Consider the following 23434-nt stretch of genomic DNA (forward strand, 5'->3'; position numbering starts at 1 on the left):
AAATAGCCAGAAGGGGGCGACCTCGTTTCCACTCTGTGGTTGAACAGCAACCAAATAAGGAAATGACGTTAGGCACACGCAGCCATGGTCCGAAATAGAAAGTGATGCGGGCACCCGGACGGCACGACTTGGGTTAAAGAAGGTTCTGGGCCTCGAAGTGGTAAAAAGGTACATTTTGTTTTTGTTCCCGTAAATATGAAATTGAAATATCTAATTGTTTGAATGGACGCAGTTTACGAGCTAACTAATGGCCGAACTAGCGAGGTTCCTAAAGTCAACGTGTGATTTCATGTGGTCTGTCAGCACTCTTTGCGCTTCAAAGTTCCTTAACTGAACGTGTTTTATATCGTCACTTTGTATCCAACATAGTTTAATGTTTGCAATTGTCAAGGTTCAATCAATTGTGTACTTTTTCAAGTAAGTTGCGTCAAGTGGTCGTTGTGTGATTATTACCACTGTATAAAGTGCACTCGTCTCCATCACTTTAAATGTGCTTTTCGTTGCACTTTCTAGAAATCTCCAATAAAATAGCAGCATAAATGGCAAAAAAGAAAACATGTAAATAATGATAACTTATTAGCATATTGTATTGTTTTTTCATTATTTATTTTTTTCAAATTAAACAAAGTAGCTAAAGCTTTTTTTTTTACAACTGTAATACATGGTAAATGGGTTATACTTGTATAGCGCTTTTCTACCTTCAAGGTACTCAAAGCGCTTTGAAACTATTTCTACACACACACATTCACACACTGATGGCGGGAGCTGCCATGCAAGGACCTAACCACGACCCATCCGGAGCAAGGGTGAAGTGTCTTGCTCAAGGACACAACGGATGTGACAAGGTTGATAGAAGGTGGGGATCGAACCAGAAACCCTCAGGCTGCTGGCACGGCCACTCTCCCAACGGCGCCATGCCGTCCCCATTCTTATTCTTCCCTACACACTACTTGTGTGACGCAGGGTATCTTAAATGTTCGGTGTATTATATTCAGTCAAATTTCATGCCTATTAAATGGAGTTTTCCACTGTGACATGTTTCGAACGTGATCTGTAGTGGTTCTTAGAAGGGTCACCTGTCCCCAGGTACATGTCGTCTACCAGCTGTACTTAATCAACGTGGCCAACTCGATAGATCTGACAGATATTTAAATTGTTAAAGGGGAACATTATCACCAGACCTATGTAAGCGTCAATATATACCTTGATGTTGCAGAAAAAAGAACATATATTTTTTTAGCCGATTTCCGAACTCTAAATGGGTGAATTTTGGCGAATTAAACGCCTTTCTATTATTCGCTCTCGGAGCGATGACGTCACAACGTGACGTCACAACGTGACATCACATTGGGTAGCAATCCGCCATTTTCTCAAACACATTACAAACACCAAGTCAAATCAGCTCTGTTATTTTCCGTTTTTTCGACTGTTTTCCGTACCTTGGAGACATCATGCCTCGTCGGTGTGTTGTCGGAGGGTGTAACAACACGAACAGGGGCGGATTCAAGTTGCACCAGTGGCCCAAAGATGCGAAAGTGGCAAGAAATTGGACGTTTGTTCCGCACACTTTACCGACGAAAGCTATGCTACGACAGAGATGGCAAGAATGTGTGGATATCCTGCGACACTCAAAGCAGATGCATTTCCAACTGGACTGGACAGATCAGCTTTCAGGAAAAGAGAGCGGATGAGGGTATGTCTACAGAATATATTAATTGATGAAAACTGGGCTGTCTGCACTCTTAAAGTGCATGTTGTTGCCAAATGTATTTCATATGCTGTAAACCTAGTTCATAGTTGTTAGTTTCCTTTAATGCCAAACAAACACATACCAATCGTTGGTTAGAAGGCGATAGCCGAATTCGTCCTCGCTTTCTCCCGTGTCGCTGGCTGTCGTGTCGTTTTCGTCGGTTTCGCTTGCATACGGTTCAAACCAATATGGCTCAATAGCTTCAGTTTCTTCTTCAATTTCGTTTCCGCTACCTGCCTCCACACTACAACCATCCGTTTCAATACATGCGTAATCTGTTGAATCGCTTAAGCCGCTGAAATCCGAGTCTGAATCCGAGCTAATGTCGCTATACCTTGCTGTTCTATCCGCCATGTTTGTTTGTATTGGCATCACTGTGTGACGTCACAGGAAAATGGACGGGTGTATATAACGATGGTTAAAATCAGGCATTTTGAAGCTTTTTTTAGGGATATTGCGTGATGGGTAAAATTTTGAAAAAAACTTCGAAAAATAAAATAAGTCACTGGGAACTGATTTTTAATGGTTTTAACCCTTCTGAAATTGTGATAATGTTCCCCTTTAATGGGTTATGCTTGTATAGCGCTTTTCTACCTTCAAGCTACTCAAAGCGCTTTGACACTATTTCCACATTCACCCACTGATGGCAGGAGCTGCTATGCAAAGCCCTAACCATGACCCATCAGGAGCAAGGGTGAAGTGTCTTGCCCAACCAAGTACACAACAGGTGTGACGAGGATGGCGAAAGCTGGGATCGAACCAGGAACCCTCAAGTTGCTGGCACGGCCGCTCTACCACCCAAGCTACGCCGCCCCAACATATTAAAATTTAGGGATGTGTACCAAATGTACCAGCCAAAGTATGTTGGTACTACTGGGTACCAGTTAATGTAAAACCAAAAGGTGCCATATTTTGATACCTTTGTTGCATTTGTCCGGGTTGCAAACTCAGCAGTGGCTCAAGTTCTTGGCCAGGAAACAATCAGTCAAGCACTCAGAGCGGACTCAGCCTGACTGCCTATAGGTAATGTTACAAATTTTATATGACAACAAAGCAAGAAGAAGACGCTCAAAACTAAAGTAAGGCTCCACTTTTCTCGAAGGTCATATAGGAATCGCTACTGATTAGTAGGGATTGACCGATATGTTTTTTTTCAGGGCCAATACCAATTATTAGTAGTCCAAGAGGCAGATAAACAATACCGGTACATTTTTCATGTCTTTGAGCAAACACACTCACTCTGTGAGCATTCAGTGGACCACATGTGAACAACATCAGACACTAGCAGCACACATGTCCAAAAGCTGACCTCATAACAAGTTGGAATGTTTTATTATAATAATACAAAAACGGCAGTCATTTCCTTTATATTCCTAGTACTGTATAAATGATTTGGCTCACTGACGATGGAAATTAAAAAAATCTTAGTGTTTTGTGAGCTGCATGTTGAATGTTTGGGTTGGGGTCCTGCTGTGGAATAATTTGAGACATGTACCCCTCTCAGAGATCACATTTAATTCCACCTTAAAACATTCACATTTTGCACAATGAGATGTGTGCAGTAGCAAAAGCATGGGCTACAGTACAACTTTTTGTCTGTGAAATATATCATTGCAGAGTTTTCATTAGCATTTTTGGAACCCTGTAACAGCATTTCAAGATTAATATTCATAAATTAACATTCCTAAATTCATGACACTAGAAAAAGCACAAATGGGATTTTGGAGTGTGAGTTCATTTTGCCAAATTAAGAGTTAGCGTACAGTAATGACATTGATTGGTTGCGTGTGAACCGCATAACAGTGTAACAACCTGCCAGTTACAGTTTGTGTGGAATTGGAGTTCCATCCATCCATCCATTTTCTACCGCTTAATCCCTTCGGGGTCGCGGGGGGCGCTGGAGCCTATCTCAGCTACAATCGGGCGGAAGGCGGGGTACACCCTGGACAAGTCGCCACCTCATCGCAGGAATTGGAGTTGTCCGTCTGTTTTGTGGCCATGAATGTATCGCTGGCTGAATTGAGTGTGTGCGTTTTTGGCACAAATGAAAGCGAGAGAGTGGCTGCTGTCAATAAAGACCTATAATTTGTTTGTTTTGTTGTGATTACGGCAGAAAGTGACAGTTTTTTTTAGATATTAGTTTTGTTGCTGATGTTGTTTCTGTGGTTACGGCTGACAGTAATCAGTTTTGTTTAATAAAATGATTGTTGGCGACTTGTCCAGGGTGTACCCCGTCTTCCGTCCGAATGCAGCTGAGATAGGCTCCAGCGACCGCGAAAGGGACAAGCGGTAGAAGATAGTTGGATGTTTACGCAAACCACGTCCTTCCCCTCCTTAAAATGTCTCGGCAGACGTCGTCATTGTTTTCTTTTATAACAACTTGTCATCTGTCACTCTGATATTTGCTTTGAACAGGGTACCAAAAATGTTATGTCCTTATTTTGTTTGCCATTTAGGTTGGATTTTGTGCGCCACATAGATTTTCTGTGCACGGGGGACGGCGGAACAGTGTGCACCTTAGAGGGAACATTGCAGATAACTGATATTTTGAGACAATAGTAATTTAAATGATAAATAAATGGGTTGTACTTGTATAGCGCTTTTCTACCTTCAAGGTACTCAAAGCGCTTTGACACTACTTCCACATTTACCCATTCACACACACATTCACACACTGATGGAGGGAGCTGCCATGCAAGGCGCTAACCAGCACCCATCAGGAGCAAGGGTGAAGTGTCTTGCTCAGGACACAACGGACATGACGAGGTTGGTACTAGGTGGGGATTGAACCAGGGACCCCCGGGTCGCGCACGGCCACTCTTCCACTGCGCCACGCAGTGGAAGAGTGTTTGCAGTAAAAGTTAGCTAAACATGAATATTACACAACATTAGTTAACAGCTGGACAAGGCTTTAAGTTGTTTCTTTAACTCTTTTTTATTTTTAATTTTTAATTTTTAATTTTTTTAAGAAATGTTGGGCCAGTAGCGACATATTTTATGCGGCGCAATATTGTGGTTAATTTAGCACCAACAAACATCAAGGGAGATTACGTATGTCTAATGCTGCGGGTCAGGGGAGCATCAACTTTTGCATTTAAAAATATAGGAAATCCCCTGGGAAAATTGCTAAAAATACGGGGATTTTTCAAAACATTCAGAAAAAAACTTGGTGGCGCAGTGGTTAGTGCTCGTGTCTAACAGCGACAATGTCTGCGTTTGCAGGTCTCCCCTGTGACTGCGTGGGTTCTCTCGGGTAGGGCTGAGCAAATATATGATTGTAATCGATGATCGTGATTAATTTGAGTTTGATCACAGTGATCAGCTGTTAGCATATATTAACTCCCATCAAACATGGTGGAAATGCCTGTTTAGAATATACCGCAGTAGTGACCAGTTGGGATGCAACGATGCTCTGCATACCTGCCAACTACTCCGGTTTTCCCGTAATTAGTACGGTTTTCATCAACCTATTCCGGGTTACGGTTGCAGTGATAAAAAAATACGGTTTTTCATTAATTAAAAAAAAATTTTTTTTTTAAAGTTTTATTCACGAAATCGCGTAACAACAATGACAATCGACACTGCTTCCCGTAACTTCCTATCGAGCCATTCCGAATGCCATGCGCGAGGCTATTTATAGCACCGCTGCCAAGCACGAGGCCATTGTTTCCAAACGAGCGAACGATCATGGAATCAGCCGGAGAAAAATCGCATACGAGTCTTAAACCGAAAAGAAAACTGCAGTCATTCCGTGAAGAATATTCAAAAGCCTATCCGGGAATAATTATCCGTTCCAAAAAGGGTGAAAACTACGCGAATTGCACCTTGTGCAGACAACATTTTTCGATCGGACACCGAGGAATTAGCGATGTAAAAGACCACGTTGGGACAAAAAAACACAAGTCTAATGCCGTTGCTAGCGTTACAAGTGGAAAACTTTCAACGTTTTTTGTCCCCCAAACAGATTCTTTGGATGTGATAAATGCCGAAGTTTTATTTACGGAGGCAATAATTGAGCAAACAAAAAGGTAATGACACCAATGTTATCTATTGGAATTGTTTAGTACTGTTATACTGTTAAAAGTGTTTATACTATTTATGCTTTCAAGTCCAAGTTGAAGAAATCTTGTTAAATGTTGACAGCATAACTACCAAAATACAGAAGTTAATATTTTTGCAGTGCTATTTCTGTTGAAAAGTTAAAATGATTACATTAGAGATGTGATGTGCCACTTTTCAAGTGTCTGATGGCTTAAATTAATTTTCATTAATTTTTCATATTTTGAATTCTTTTGAAAGGCTTACAAAAAAACTACATTTGAATTGTAATTCCATGCTATTGACAGGACTATTAATTTTAATGAAGTTAGCTTACCATGTTTACAGTATGATAATTGTGATAGAAATGTGAATTTTAGGCACAGAATATTTTTTACAATTGAACAAGGCAGTAGATTATACAAGCTTGGACAGAAAGTTAATAATGACACCAATTTTTTTTTTAATGGAATTGTTTAGTACTGTTTTACCATTTGTTTACTGTAAAAAGTGTTTATACTGTTTATACTTTCAATTAACAAATTGAAGTCTTGTGAAAGGTTGACAGGCTAACTGGCATTAACTGTCAAAATAATTTCTAACTATTGAAGTTATCTTGCAGAATAAACATGTCAATCAACCCATATGATTTTTGCTGTAATATTTTTGTTTTGGAAAGTCACTGTGACTGATAGAAAAGTGATGGTTTTAGCAACATTTTAACCTGTCTGAATGCTAATAATCATTTTGCGTCGGGGGGCGAAGGAACCCCCCCACCAGGACTTTGTCCTGGACCTACCGGGGCCTGCGGCCCCTGGAACCTGGCTACTAGGTTTTTCTGATTTCAAAAGTTGGCAGGTATGTGCTCTGTATAATCCTGCTTAAAACTATCTGCCTTTATTATTTTATTCTTATCCTGTGTGTGTTTGTTAACGTGTGTGTTTGTTTGTATATGTGTGCGTATGTGTGTTCGAGCATCCCCGTCCTCCCGTCGCGAAAGTAAGGCTCCCCACCACAAAATTAATGTTTAATCAGCGTTGTACCTCTAACCCTTACATTGCTGAAAGTGGAGCCCAGAAGAATAAAATAAAGAAATATGGCTAACAATGGTTTAGAAGTTGAAACACAACACTGAGAAGGAGCAGCACATTCAGTGACAGACTTTAGTCTCATTAAGTTAAAAAGTTTAAAGTACCAATGATTGTCACACACACTAGGTGTGGTGAAATGTGTCCTCTGCATTTGACCCTTCCCCTTGTTCACCCCCTGGGAGGTGAGGGGAGCAGTGGGCAGCAGCGGTGGCCGCGCCCGGGAATAATTTTTGGTGATTTAACCCCCAATTCCAACCCTTGATGCTGAGTGCCAAGCAGGGAGGTAGTGGGTCCCATTTCTATAGTCTTTGGTATGTCTCGGCCGGGGTTTGAACTCACAACCTACCGATCTCCGGGCGAACACTCTAACCACTAGGCCACTGAGTAGGTCATGACTGCTGCAGCTGACTAGTAATCTTGCCCTCATGGCGGACTCACAGGCAGGCACAGTGCTTTTGTGACTGTACTTGTGTACATTATACTACTGTAAGCCATTGGTACTGACTGGGAGAATAAACACACCTACTAATTTATTAAGAAAATACAAAAGTTTTATATATAAATATTTTTGTATCAGACTTATTGTTTGCGTTTGTTCTGATTAAAAATATTACATGTACTAAAAACTGCAGACCAGGTAGACCTGACAGGTCTGGCTGGCTGGCCGGCCTATAAGAACAGCTGATAGGCAACACATCACAGTGGTCAGGTGACCCTTCTGAAGAAGACTGCAGATGAGAGTCGAAACAAGTCAGGTAAAAATGTAGTCTAGTATACCGCAAATATTGTCTGACTACAAGAAAATTGGAAAAGTATTTCACAGTGATGTTTAGTAAATGCTAACTTGAAATACAATTCTTATAGTATTCAGTACATCAATGATAATTTTGTTTACTGCAGAATAAAGTTTGTGTTAGCAAACAAAATAACAAAACAACTTTTAGAAGAAAAGTAAATTGCTCTCTTTAACCCCACAAAACGTACCAAAAAAGAAGCAAAATAGCGGTACGGACCGTTGCATGGGTTACCTGTAACATTGCACCACTGGTAAACCCAATCATAAATATGACCTAAATGACAGCTGTCAGCTGTTATCATATATTATTACCTCGATCAAACTTGGCGGTAATGTCTGTTACAAAATACTGCAGTAGCAAACAGCAGGGATGTAACGGTACTCGTTATAATCCTGCACAGGACAAGCCACCTTTGATTAAGGCTGCAGCTAACGATTATTTTTCTATCGATTAATCTATAGATTTTTTAATTTTTTTTTCGATTAATCGGTTAATCTATAGATTTTTTTTTCCGATTAATCTATAGATTATTTTTCCTTTTACCGATTATTTTTTTAATTTAAAATGAAGATGAAAAAATAAATGTAGGCCAGTTTTTTCAAAAGGCATGACTTTTATTTACAAAAAAAAAAGTATGGCCACTCAGTCAACATTGACAACAACATGACAAAATATTCTGTAACAATGTAAACATTTAAAACATTTAACAAAATTAAAAGTAGCTTATTTGCTTTTTAATGTGCAAATATAAAAGTAAACATCCAGTGCAAATCTTAATATTCTGCAATAGTATAAGCATTTCAAAAGTACAAGTATTGCTTATTTTGCTTTAAAATGTGCAAAAATAAAGATAAACATCCAATACAAAAAAGTGCAAAACTAAATATTCTGTAACAGTGTAAACATTTCAACAAAAGTAAAAGTATTGCTTATTTTGCTTAATAACACAACAATGATAGTATGATTTAAGTGAAAGTGAATTGTTCGTTTGTACATAGTATATGTAACTGTTAATGTTGTAAAAGGTATTTGCACAACTAATTAACGTTAGCGTTAAAGAGGAGCGCGTCTTTGTAAACACTGAACAGGCACGCCAAACGCGCCACTCAGAGCGAAACAGTGTTTTAGTTTATGAATTTACAACGCAGATACAAATGACACATTGATGTTTTTGTGTAATGATGACAACGTATACTCACGCGGACGATTGACTAGTTGATGGTGATGGCAAGAACGCTGTCGGGTGTTTTCTTTTCAAATGTTCGTTCATAGCCGTTGTGCTGCTATGATAGGCCATTTCCGCTCGACACAGTGTGCATACAACAACTGTCAAGTGTTTTGCTTTTTCGCTGTGCTTATCCCACACTTGAAGGGATGTACCAATTCTGAATGTGGCTTCTGGATTTCACTCAAAAGACCAGACCGTAGTTACTTTTTCCTTTTATTTTCCTTTAGTTTGCAACAGTTTTTCCAACGAAGAAACAGCTTATTTTTTCTTCTTTAGTCTTTTTAGCAGTCTTTAGCAGTGTTAGTAGACTTTAGTAGACTTTAGTTTCTTTAGCTGTCATTAGCTGTCTTTAGTAGCCTTTAGTAGCCTTTAGCTTCTTTAGTAGCCTTTAGCTTCTTTAGTAGGTGAAAAACCTTGAAGGACAAAACACCACAAGATTAACATGCTGTAAAAAATCAACCAATTATCAATCCCATAATTTACAATTATTAATTAGGCTATCAAACTCTTAACCATTAAACAAGTGCAAGAAAATGGACACATCTTTTCCCTTTAAGTTAAAACAGATTTTAAATAAATTGTCTCAACATAAATGCACCAAGATACATATAAAATACATTTAACACCAGAAACACAATAGATACATGCAGCAGAAAACCCAATATGCAAATACATAAATACCTAACCAATTAACCACCTATTTTAGATGCATATTCAAAATCCATATTCAATATAAATATATTATTAATTTAGCAGTGAAACACTCAATCTTAAACGCTGTCTATTGGTAGAAAAATGCCCCTTTTTCTATGCCCTCACCAGCAGCCAATGATCCAACACAGTTAAATCCAACACTTTAAGTTGAGCGACTTCACCCTCCTGATGAAGAAAACTGCTCCAACATTTATCAAACTATGCAAAGAATATCAACACTTCCTTACTAAACAACAGTTACACAAAACACCGTGTGTATTTAGCCTCCAGACTAAGCACGCTACATGCACACAACTCCCCCGCACCCCCCATCTCACCAGCGCAACATGTGCGCCACACCCACGAAGAGAAATAAAGTGGATCTTACCGGCTGTCCGTTCAGCTTTTGGTTTTGGTACACTTTTGGCACAACTCTGGGTTATCTGTAATGAACTAAACCTTTTTCCACTCTGCGCTGGCGTCTTTTGTCCTCCTTGATTTGACACAGCGGTCTAATTACCGGGCTCGCGCACCAGCAGATGAGACGGGAGCGCTCCGCATTATACCTGTGCGTGAACGTAAATTGATCGGCTCTGATCATATAAGCCGACTGGCCAAAATAATGCCGAATTATATACATTTCCTGGGGTTGCCTAGGTGAATAGGGATGCGGATGTGCTCTAAGATAAAATATAATTTTATTAAGTGGGGTTTGGCTGGGGGCAGCACGGTAGGAGAGGGGTTAGTGCGTCTGCCTCACAATACGAAGTTGCTGAGTAGTCTGGGGTTCAATCCCAGGCTCCGGATCTTTCTGTGTGGAGTTTGCATGTTCTCCCCGTGACTGCGTGGGTTCCCTCCGGGTACTCCGGCTTCCTCCCACCTCCAAAGACATGCACCTGGGGATAGGTTGATTGGCAACACTAAATTGGCCCTAGTGTGTGAATGTGAGTGTAAATGTTGTCTGTCTATCAGTGTTGGCCCTGCGATGAGGTGGCGACTTGTCCAGGGTGTACCCCGCCTTCCGCCCGATTGTAGCTGAGATAGGCTCCAGCGCCCCCCGCGACCCCAAAAGGGAATAAGCGGTAGAAAATGGATGGATGGATGGATGGGGTTTGGCTGGTTGCTAAGCAGCCACGGTTGCGAGCTTGCGCGTCAGCTGACGAGACAGCTGTTCGCCGCTACAACATTATTAGGTCGTTTATTGAAACACTCCCACACTTTTGACGACTTTTGGCGTGCTTTTTTCCCTTCGCTTTGTGACGTAAATATGCGACGCGTCGACGCACAAAAACGGCGTCGACGTATTTACGTAACCGATGACGTCGACGCGTCGTTTCAGCCTTACCTTTGATATAAAAAAAGTGATGTTAATTGAGATCAGATTACATTATTTGTTTGTTTTGTGCCATATCACCCACCAGCCCTATTCTCCGTGTACTCCGGCTTCCTCCTACCTCCAAGGACATGCACTTGGGGATAGGCTGATTGGCAGCACTAAATTGGCCCAAGTGTGTGAATGTGAGTGTGAATGTTGTCTATCTGTGTTGGCCCTGTGATGAGGTGGTCTCTTTTCCAAAATGTACGCTGTCTTCTGCCTCAGTGCAGCGGGGATAGGCTCCCAGTGTAGATATGCTTGTGTGTCGACGAAGCAGGAACCGCAACCATACTTGCCAACCTTGATAATTTTATCTATCTCAGCATATGATATTCAACTTACTCCATTAATTATTTATTTATTTATTTTAATGTTATTATTTATGGAGTAAATTGAGAACAGGAAGTGAACAAAAGTGTTAGCAATTGCTATGTAATGGAAAAGGGGTAGGAGTAAATAAGCTCTGCATCTTCTTACTCCTTTTCGAACATGTTAAAAGGAGAAACTAAAAATTGTGATATATCATGTTGTAATTGTATGCCTGTTCAAAATAAACACCTGTATTATTGTTCGTTGAAAAGGAGATATTCAAATGTGAAGGTGTACCCACGTTAGTAAAAACTGCTCCGTCCTTGTCTTTTGTCTTTGTTCTTTGTTCGTTTTGTACTTTTTTATACTTTTACATTTAGTCTACATTTACTTTTTATCTAGTTGTGCCCTTCTAAAAATGCAGTTTAGAAGTGTTTTGTTCGTCCTACTGACGGTGGGGACGCTACTAAAGAGATCAGACGGACAACAAGAGGGGAGAGCCTCTTTCATCTGCACCAGGGAACAGTTGTTAGCGGCACCAGTTATTAGCATCCAGCTAAAGGACCCGGCGCTAACTAACCACATCCCGGAGGAGCTAAAAAGGACTAATGGAGGTGCTCGTGGCTGTCGAGGGTAAGGGAGACGCTCGAGACAGAAGAGGGCTGAAGCGAGGAGGGAGAGAAGGAGATATAAACCATATCTTCCTTCCGTCGTCATAGGTAACGTGCGGTCTCTGGCAGATAAAATGGATGGGTTGTCGGTGCTTGCCGCTAGTCAGAAAGAATATCGTGAGTGTAGCCTAATGTGTTTTACTGAGACGTGGCTGCACGACGATGTTTCGGATAGTAATGTCTCTATAAACGGGTTTCAAACGGTGCGCGCTGACCGGGAGCGAACCAACGGCAAGCGGAAAGGATGGGTTGTCGGTGCTTGCCGCTAGTCAGAAAGAATATCGTGAGTGTAGCCTAATGTGTTTTACTGAGACGTGGCTGCACGACGATGTTTCGGATAGTAATGTCTCTATAAACGGGTTTCAAACGGTGCGCGCTGACCGGGAGCGAACCAACGGCAAGCGGAAAGGATGGGGGCTTGCTTTGTTTATTAATAAGAAATATTGTCATCCCGGTCATATCGCAATAAAAGAGCGCCACTGTGACCCGAAAATAGAGATGTTAGCAGTAGGTCTCAGACCATATTATTTGCCCAGGGAGATTCCGCATGTTATCATGATGGCAGTATATATCCCCCCCTCTGCTAACGCTGCAGCTGCCAGTGACGTCATCCACAGCTCGATAGCCAGACTACAAACCAAGCACCCGAAAGCTCTCATCCTCATCTCGGGGGATTTTAACCATGTTACTATGGACAAATCACTACCCAACTTCACTCAGTATGTCAGCTGCCACACCAGAGGAAATAAGATCCTGGACCTGCTGTACGCAAACATCAAGGATGCGTATAGCTCCATACTACTACCAGAGCTGGGCCGGTCAGACCACAACCTTGTTTACCTCAACCCCTGTTATGTGCCTCTGATCAAAAGACAGCCCGTGACCAAAAAAAACAGTGAGAAGGTGGTCAGAAAGAGTCCAAGAGACACTACAGGGCTGTTTTGAGGTAACTGACTGGCAGGTGCTCATGGAGCCTCATGGAGAGGACATTGACGGGCTCACAGAGTGCATCACAGACTATATCAACTTCTGTATTGACTCAAAAGTCCCATCAAGGACGGTCACCTGCTACCCAAACAACAAGCTGTGGGTGACCAAGGACATCAAAGCCCTAATGAATGAGAAGAAGAGGGCATTCAATGCTGGTAACAGGGAGGAGGTGAAAAGAGTTCAGGAGCTGCTGAAGACCAAACTCAGGGAGGCCAAGGAGAACTACAGGAGAAAGCTGGAAGGGAAGATGAAGGACAACAACATGAAGGCGGTTTGGAGAGGTATGCAGACCATCACCGGCCTCAAACCGTCGGGAGGCAGGGGGGTGGACGGAGACAAAGAAAGAGCCAATGAACTAAACCAGTTCTTTAACAGGTTTGACACAGTGGCTCCGTGTGAGGGTCATGTTTTTTGACTTCTCCAGTGCTTTTAATACCATACGGCCTGGGCTACTGGGTGTGAAGTTAGAGACGATGCAGGTGGAGGCCCCCTTGGTGTCCTGGGTTGTTGATTACCTGACTGACAGACCACAGTACGTGCGACTGCAGGACTGTGTCTGACAGGCTGGTCAGCAACACCGGGGCCCCGCAGGGCACAGTTCTCTCCCCCTTCCTCTTCACCATCTACACCACCGATTTCCATTATCACTCAGAGTCCTGCCACCTTCAGAAGTTTTCTGATGACTCTGCGATAGTGGGGTGTATTGAGGAAGGTGATGATGAGGAATACAGGGCACTGGTGGAGGACTTTGTCACATGGTGTGGAAAGAACCACCTCCAGCTTAATGTGACAAAGACCAAGGAGCTTGTTGTGGACCTGGGAAGGAGGAGGAGTACTCCGGTGACCCCTGTTTCCATCAGGGGGGTCGATGTGGACATGGTTGAGGATTATAAATACCTCGGTGTACACATTGACAACAAGCTCAATGGGTCAAAACACGCTGAGGCACTCTATAAGAAGTCTGTACAAAGATGTTGAAGATGTTCTACGAGTCGGTGGTGGCGGGCGCCTTCTTATACGCCGTGGCCTGCCGGGGCAGCGGGCTGAGAGCGAGGGACGCAAACAGACTGGACAAGTTGGTAGAGAAGGCCAGTAACGTGGTGGGAGTGGAGCTATACTCTCTGGCGGTGGTGTCAGAGAGGAGAAGTCTCGCAAAGCTTTTAGCCATTATGGACAACACCTCCCACCCACTACACTCGGACCTTGCAGAGAGAATGAGCACGTTCAGTGGAAGGCTCAGACTCCCAAAATGCAACATGGAACGACACAGGAGGTCCTTCATACCGACAGCCATCAGACTGTATAATGCATATGTTCTTTGACTGCACTTAAATGTAGAGTATATGTAGAATATATTTATATATTATGTATTATATATATATATTATATTATATTATTTAGAATTATTATTGTCTATTGTGAGCGAACTGCGGTGCTTAATTTCCCCCAGGGATCAATAAAGTACTTTCTATTCTATTCTATTCTATTTTTGCTAGTGGTGAAGGATGCTATCTTAAAGCCTGAGATTGTTGTTCCAACAGAATGGGTGACATATCAGGAGAGCCCAGTTTCTACTCCAATGCTGAGGGCTATTGGAAGGACGTTCCGCCTACTGTGGACGGCATGCTTGGAGGCTACGGAAGCATCTCCAGCATCGATATCAATGGATCCAAGGCCTTCCTTCGCAAGTTCCTGGGTGTAAGAAAATGTCACTCGGACAACACATTGACCCTATGAGTGCGGTTGTGCATGCTAGTGTGTTTGTTTGTGCTTCTATTTCTACATGGAAACTTGTGTATCCATTCTTTTTCAGTATACAGTAGAGGCCAAAAATTTGGACACACCGTCTCATTCAATGCATTTTCTTTATTTTCATGACTATTTACATTGTAGATTGTCACTGAAGGCATCACATGTGGAGTTATGTACACAACACAAAAAGGTGAAATAACTGAAAACATGTTTTATATTCTACTTTCTTCAAAATAGCCACCCTTTGCTCTGATTACTTTTTTGCACACTCTTGGCATTCTCTCGATGAGCTTCAAGAGGTAGTCACCTGAAATGGTTTTCACTTCACAGGTGTGTCATAGTTTTAATGCTTTCAGTGACAATAGTCTTGAAAATAAAGAAAACGCATTGAAAAGAGAAGGTGTGTCCAAACTTTTGGCCTTTACTGCAGATTTGTTTATAGTCAACCATTGAGCTCACAATATCAAGAAAGTAGTCGAATGTCAGCCCTGCTAGGATGGTCCTTTGTGTTGGGGCCAGCAGTTTGTCTTGTTCCTCACCAAACCTGTTTGATGTCATTCTGTCAGCGTTTACTTTCTAGGTTTCGCTGATAAAAATCAAGAAGTAGATTAGCACTACTTGGACCTGCTCAGAAATCTTTTGAACTGGATTTATTCCATAGTACAGACCAAGTATATTTAGTCACAGAAGCTATAAAACCATATAAAGCATAAAGAAAAAATGTTTTCCTTTTTTAACTTAATTTATTGGTTTTGAAATAACTAGATTTATGAGATGGCGACTTGTCCACGGCCACTTGAATGCAGCTGAGATAGGCTCCAGCACCCCCCCGCTAACCTGAAAGGGACAAGCGGTAAAATGGATGGATGGACTTGTCCAGGGTGTACCCCGCCTTTCGCCCGAATGCAGCTAGGATAGGCTCCAGCACCCCCGTGACCCCGAACGGGACAAGCGATAGAAAATGGATGGATATATTTATATTCTGATACTGTTTAATATATAGTATTTTTGATTAATTGTATACATGTTTTACATATTAATTTGCATTAAAATTGTTGTTCTATTCTTTGATCCAGGAAAAGTATGTTTTGTGAGTCACAGAGGCTATAAAGTTAAAGTACCAATGATTGTCACACACACACTATATACAGGTATGTGTATACTGTAAATAGAAAAACTTTTTTTTTTAACCTAATTTATTAATGTTAACATATCCGTATTTATATTCTGATGCTGTATACTATATTATTTTTTTAATTAATTGCGTAACATTTTTTAACTATTGCATGTCAATTAAAAATTGTTTTTATTCTTTAGTCCAAAAAAGTATGTTCAATGATTCTGTAAAACCATGTATAGTATAAATTGTTAAATGTTTTAATTATTTTTTAACTAGAGTTTAGAATTAATTTTGTATTTACCATTACATAAACAATTACAATTGATTTATTATTTTATAAATAATGAAGTGAAGTGAACTGAATTGTATTTATATTGTGGTTTTCTCTAGTGACTCAAAGCGCTTTACATAATGAAACCCATTATTTAAGTTACATTTAAACCAGTGTGGGTGTCAGTCCGGGCAGGTGGGTAAAGTATCTTGCCCAAGGACACAACGGCAGTGACTAGGATGGCGGAAGCAGGGATCGAACCTGGAACCTCAAGTTACTGGCATGGCCGCTCTACCAACCGTGCCACGCCGCCGTATTATTTAATTCAGTAATAATTTATTATTGATAAAAACATTTTCTCTAATGTACTGTTTGTGTATCATATATCCAGACAACCTAAGGGAACCCTGTATAATATTAGGAGCCTTGACACATAGGCGCGTATGCATATGTAATTATAAAATCGAATCATTATTTAAAGATTTTTAAATTTAAATGTTTGCAATTATTTAATATAAATAAATAACAATATATAGGTAAGTCTATATTTGTTAATAGTATGATTTATAAACCGTAAAATATATTTTATAATACCGTATTCTTCCGCACTATAAGGCGCACCTTCAATGAATGGCCTATTTTAAAACTTTGGTCATATATAAGGCGCACCGCATTATAAGGCGCATAGAATAGACGCTACAGTAGAGGCCGGGGTTACGTTATGCATCCCGTAGTTGCGAGACCTGTTGTGGCTCAATATTGTCCATATATAAGGCGCACCGGATTATAAGGCGCACTGTCAGCTTATGAGAAAATTGGAGGTTTTTAGGTGCGCCTTATAGTGCGGAAAATACGGTACATATTTTTAAATAAAAAATAATGCATATTTTATTAATTAAATGAAACTTTTATAATGTCTGTATATTATTAACTCTGGAAACTTACATATATCATTTATTATAAATCAATCAATCATGTTTTGATTATATTTATTTTAATATACAGTCGTCCCTTGCCCCATAGCGCTTCAAAGTTTGAGGCTTCTCGCGCAGATGTTTTTTTTTTTAGCATATTCTTCCTATTCTTTGCCTAAATTAAGCACAACACTGGCCAATTGTAATAAAAATATCAATACTACAGTCGTATGGGCCACTGACTGAGAACAAACCAATCTTAATTGTGCAGTTCAGTATTGTAGCCACTGATTGGATCGGCCTCAGGCAGCATTACTATATTGGAGCAAGCTTAAAGGTTACTATTTGGGTGCAATTTTATGTCTCGAGGGATCTCATAACATAAAAACCTTGTTTAGTTGTGAACAATGTTTTTTATGCTGTAGCTATAAAGATACTCTTTTTTTTTTAATATGACAAACGAGGGATGACTGTATAGTAATTAAAAAAGATATATTTCATAATACAAGTAATGATGTCATGAATTTGTTTCTTTATGAATTAATTGTTGATTAAATGACACTCGGTTTTGATTTTGCTAAATGATGGTTGCTGCTGCAGGAAGGCGAGGGAAAGACGAACGCGGGCTGCGCGTTAGACTGCGGCGCCGGCATCGGGAGGATCTCCAAACGTTTGCTGCTGCCTCTCTTCAAGACGGTGGACCTTGTGGACGTGACGCAGGAGTTCCTGGACAAAGCAAAGACATACCTGGGGGAGGACGCCAAGAGAGTGGGCAACTTCTTCTGCATTGGCCTGCAGGACTTCGTACCAGAGAGTGGACGCTACGACGTCATCTGGATACAGTGGGTGATTGGTGAGTCATGTGTGGACACTTTATTAGGGACCTGTGAATGAACTCTGATTCAGTTTTGGGTAACATTGTCAGATTATTGCAACTACAGTACATACAATGTCGAGCTCACTGTGTACAAACAAAACGTGAAATGTGGGCTAATAAACATAATGTGTCACGATTGGTTAAGATTAGGACAAAACATTAGTGACAGGCCAATCAGAGGCAAGCTAGAGCGGGTCATCAAACCAGGAAGGGGAATCACAACAGACATCCCAAATGATGACGAGAGAGGGAATATTCAAGAGGGCGATTTATATATTTAAAAAACTAGTGGAAGATGGCAGAGGGATTCTCTTCCTTCGATTTTTCTCTTAGCGATGGAGACGACGTCCGGGAAACCCACAATGCGTCTACTTGGCCACATTTGGACAAATGTATGCGTCCGGATTAGGGCTGCAACTAACGATTAGTTTGATAATCGATTAATCTGTCGATTATTACTTTGATTAATCGATTAATAATCGGATAAAGGAGACAAACTACAATTCTATCCTTTCCAGTATTTTATTGGAAAAAATAGCATACTGGCACCATACTTATTTTGATTATTGTTTCTCAGCTGTTTGTACATGTTGCAGTTTATAAATAAAGGTTTATTAAAAAAAAATAATAATAAAACTAAGAAAATTTTATAAATAATTGCCTCTGCGCACTGCGATGAGGTGGCGACTTGTCCAGGGTGTACCCCGCCTTCCGCCCGATTGTAGCTGAGATAGGCTCCAGCGCCCCCCGCGACCCCAAAGGGAATAAGCGGTAGAAAATGGATGGATGGATGGATGCCTCTGCGCATGCGCATAGCATAGATCCAACGAATCGATGACTAAATTAATCGCCAACTATTTTTAAAATCGATTTTAATCGATTAGTTGTTGCAGCCCTAGTCTAGAACATGTTTTGCTTTATTTATTATTGATGTGTTTCTTGCTACTTTATGTTGTATATTTTTTACATGAGATTTCCAGTTCAACTTATCATCAATCATTATACCTAGAAATGTGGTTTTATTTACTCTTTCAATTTCTATTTTGTCTATTTGTATTTGTGTTTGACTTTCTCGTCTACTGTTACCAAATAGCATTATTTTAGTCTTACTGAGATTCAACCATAGTCTGTTTTTGTCAAACCATCTTTTTCATTTGTTCATTTCTTCTGTTATTATTTGTATTAGCTTCTGTGTGTTCTCTCCTGAACAAAACGTTGTTGTATCATCCGCAAATAATACTAACTTTAAATCTTTTGTAACTTTACAAATGTCATTTATATAGAGATTGAATAATTTAGGTCCTAGTATTGATCCCTGAGGTACGCCACAGGATATATTTAGCGTTGTAGATGTGTGTTCGCCTAGCTTCACGTATTGTTTCCTGTTTGTTAGATAACTTCTTATCCAGTTTAAGACTAACCCTCTGATGCCGTATCGTTCCAGTTTTTTGATTAAAATATTGTGATTAATTGTGTCAAATGCTTTAGTTAGATTCATAAACACACATTTTTTACTATAAGAAGTGGAGAGGAAGTCGAAGAGACAGAAATTTACTATAAAATCAAAGGCGGACCCCCGGCTTATTTTCAGTCTTTTTCTTTTTCAAAGTTCAAATCCCCTGCCTGATTGTAAAAATACGATTTTGTGACCAAATTTGAGGTGTTTTCTTTAATCGTGATTATTGAAATTCAAGAGTGTAATTATTTGATTAGAACAATTCATCATTTGACAGCCCTACTTTTAATATACTTTTATTTGTCATATATAATATAAAAACAATTGTACAATTGGATGCATTTTCGACTGCTGAAGAAAAGTCACCATTTATGGGCAGATGTTTGATTTGTTCTCACAGGCCACCTGACTGACGACCACCTGGTGGAATTCCTGCGGCGCTGCCAGAAGGCTCTGCGGCCCAATGGGCTCGTCATCATCAAGGACAACGTGTCTTACCAGGGCGTGGTCCCAGACGAGGTGGACAGCAGCGTGTGTCGAGACCTGGGAATAGTCCGCCGCCTGGTGGCCAGTGCGGGCTTGAGCGTGGTCCACGAGGAACAACAAGTGAACTTCCCCAAGGAGATCTACCACGTCCACACTCTGGCCCTCCAATAAGACTCGCTGATATTCATAAACCTTCGTCATCGGACTCCAGGTTTTATTTATTTTCATCACATTTTTTAACCGTCAACTTTATGGAAACAAACTTTTCTGTCTGGAAGTTTAAAAAGGACATTTTTAAACTTGCTGGAAAGGACTTCCTGTTTGTAGTCAAAGCTTAAATGTCACCCAAGTGTATTTTAGGCCGGCCTGAATGTGTTTCACAAGACTGCACCAAGGAGGCGCTACCAGCTCCAATAAAAAGCACACTGACAGTCTGTGCAGGTACTTTTTATCTGCTGCTTGTGTACAGTTTGAATACTACTACCTCAATAATAACATGAAAATGCAAACCCCAAAACCAGTGAAGTTGGCACGTTGTGTAATTCATAAATAAAAACAGAATAACATGATTTGCAAATCTTTTTCAACTTATATTCAATTGAATAAACTGCAAAGACAAGATATTTAATGTTAGAACTGAGAAACTTAACTTTTTTAACTTAGAATTTAATGGCAGCAACACATTGTACAAAAGTTGGCACAGGGGCATTTTTACCACTGTGTTACATGGCCTTTTCTTTTAACAACACTCAGTTAACGTTTGGCAACTGAGGAGACCAATTTTTGAAGCTTCTTCAGGTGGAATTCTTTCCCATTCTTGCTTGATGTACAGCTTAAGTTGTTCAACAGTCCGGGGTCTCCGTTGTGGTATTTTAGGCTTCATATTGCGACACATTTTCAATAGGAGACATGTCTGGACTACAGGCAGGCCAGTCTAGTACCCGCACTCTTTTGCTACGAAGCCACGCTGTTGTAACACGTGGCTTGGCATTGCCTTGCACATTGCATAAGCAGGGGCGTCCATGATAACGTTGCTTGGATGGCAACATATGTTGCTCCAAAACCTGTATGTACCTTTCAGCATTAATGGTGCCTTCACAGATGTGTAAGTTACCCATGTCTTGGGCACTAATACACCCCCATACCATCACAGATGCTGGCTTTTCAACTTTGCGCCTAGAACAGTCTGGATGGTTCTTTTCCTCTTTCTTCCGAAAGGACATGACGTGCACAGTTTCCAAAAACAATTTGAAATGTGGACTCATCAGACCACAGAACACTTTCACACCTTGCATCAGTCCATCTTAGATGAGCTCGGGCCCAGCAAAGCTGGTGGCGTTTCTGGGTGTTGTTGATATATGGCTTTCGCTTTGCATAGTAGAGTTGTAACTTGCACTTACAGATGTAGCGACATACTGTTACTGACAGTGGTTTTCTGAATTGTTCCTGAGCCCATGTGGTGATATCCTTTACACACAGATGTTGCTTTTTGATGCAGTACCGCCTGAGGGATCAAAGGTCTGTAATCTCATTACTTACGTGCAGTGATTTCTCCAGATTCTCTGAACCTTTTGATGATATTACAGACCTCATATGGTGAAATCCCTAAATTCCTTGCAATAGCTCATTGAGAAATGTTGTTCCCAATCAGCCTGTTCACCTGTGGAATGTTCCAAATAAGTGTTTGATGAGCATTCCTCAACTTTCTCAGTCTTTTTTGCCACTTGTGCCAGCTTTTTTGAAACATGTTGCTGGCATCAAATTCCAAATGAGCTAATGTTTGCAAAAACTAAAGTTTCTCAGTTTGTACATTAAGTATCTTGTCTTTATAGTCTATTCAATTAAATATAAGTTGAAAAGGATTTGCAAATCATTGTTTGTTTCATTTACGATTTACACAACGTGCCAACTTCACTGGTTTTGAATTTTGTACATGCATTGGCAATGAGTCCCGACCTGATCCCGTTGGCAAGCTGTGGCATTTAGCGCTGGCGAGGACTGTGCACAGTGGCCCAGTCGATGGTATAAGTCATCAATATAAGATTTTGGTAAAAAAAAAAATAAAGAATGAATCGCTGGCAAACGCAGTCCTGACTAGTTTTAGGCCCTGGGTGATCCCTCCCTTCCCAAGTTGAGGAATTGTCCATCATATTCTTACCAGTGACTTAGCAGGAAATGGCTAGGAAGAAGTTTGCATTAAATTTCCCTGTCGGTGACCACAGATGAGGCACGAGCTGTCCAAAGTCGGTACCCAGGGTGGACCACTCAGTTGGGGACGTCTCTGCGCTGCTGACCTGTCTCCACTCAAGATGATCTCCTGCTGGCCCCACTATGGACTGGACTCTCACTATTATGTTAGATTCACTATGGACTGGACTCTCACAATATTATGCTCGACGTCCATTGCACCGGTCGCCCTATAGGGTTGAGTTTTTTCTTGCCCTGATGTGGGATCTGAGCCAAGGATGTCGTTGTGGCTTGTGCAGCCCTTTGAGACACTAGTGATTTAGGGCTATATAAGTAAACTTTGATTGATTGATTGATCTGTGATGGTATGGGGGTGTATTAGTGCCCAAGACATGGGTAACTTACACATCTGTGAAGGCACCATTAATGCTGAAAGGTACATACAGGTTTTGGAGCAACATAAGTTGCCATTCAAGCAACAACATCATGGACGCCCCTGCTTATTTCAGCAAGACAATGCCAAGCCATATTCTGCATGTGTTATAACAGCGTGGCTTCAAAGTAAAATAATGCGGGTACTAGACTGGCCTGCCTGTAGTCTAGAGTAGACCTGTCTCCCATTGAAAATGTGTTGCGCAATATGAAGCGTAAAATACCACAATGGAGACCCCGGACTGTTGAACAACTTAAGCTGTACATCAAGCAAGAATGGGAAAGAATTCCACCTGAAAAGCTTCAAAAATTGGTCTCCTCAGTTCCCAAACGTTTACTGAGTGTTGTTAAAAGGAAAGGCCATGTAACAGTGGTAAAAATGCCCCTGTGCCAACGTTTTTGCAATGTGTTGCCATTAAATTCTAAGTTAATGATTTGCAAAAAAAAAAGAAGTTTCTCAGTTCGAACATTAAATATCAATCAATCAATCAAAGTTTATTTATATAGTCTTTGCAGTCTATTCAATTGAATATAAGTTTAAAAGGATTTGCAAATCATTGTATTCTGTTTTTATTTACAATTTACACAATGTGCCAACTTCACTGGTTTTAAAGTTCTTGAACCCAAGATCTCAGCCTAGATCCATTACATAACATCACTTATAAAAAACACATTTTTACCAATTCCTTCCACTAAGGACACAGCAAATATAACACAGCAAATAACAGAATACTTTGTAAACTTCTGAAAATTGTAATCTTTAGATTTTTTTCCAAAAGCAAAATTGATCTGTCTATGCAGAATTAAACATAACTTTCTTTTTTGGGCGGTGTACACGGAGAGCTGACCGTTGGGGTCACACGCTCAATAAGCTGACATTGCACACACACTCTGGCACTCCCTTCCTTTTCCTTCATGGCCTTACTCACACTCATCCAATCACCACACATTCGCGACTTTAAAGACAGTCTGAACTTTTTTCAAAAATGTACCCAAA

At 40.6% G+C, this 23434-nt stretch overlaps 1 protein-coding gene across 1 annotated transcript; it reads left to right on the forward strand.

Moving 5' to 3' along the window:
• Window positions 1-44: 44 nt before the first annotated feature.
• Window positions 45-20252, forward strand: ntmt1 (N-terminal Xaa-Pro-Lys N-methyltransferase 1). The gene is made up of 4 exons (XM_061980616.1): window positions 45-168; window positions 14484-14640; window positions 17600-17852; window positions 19733-20252. The coding sequence occupies exons 2-4, from the start codon at window positions 14485-14487 to the stop codon at window positions 19987-19989; spliced, it is 666 nt and encodes a 221-aa protein (XP_061836600.1). The 5' UTR covers window positions 45-168; window position 14484; the 3' UTR covers window positions 19990-20252.
• Window positions 20253-23434: the final 3182 nt, after the last annotated feature.

Source organism: Nerophis lumbriciformis, linkage group LG20 (assembly GCF_033978685.3).
Source record: "Nerophis lumbriciformis linkage group LG20, RoL_Nlum_v2.1, whole genome shotgun sequence".
Taxonomy (NCBI): Eukaryota; Metazoa; Chordata; class Actinopteri; order Syngnathiformes; family Syngnathidae; genus Nerophis; species Nerophis lumbriciformis.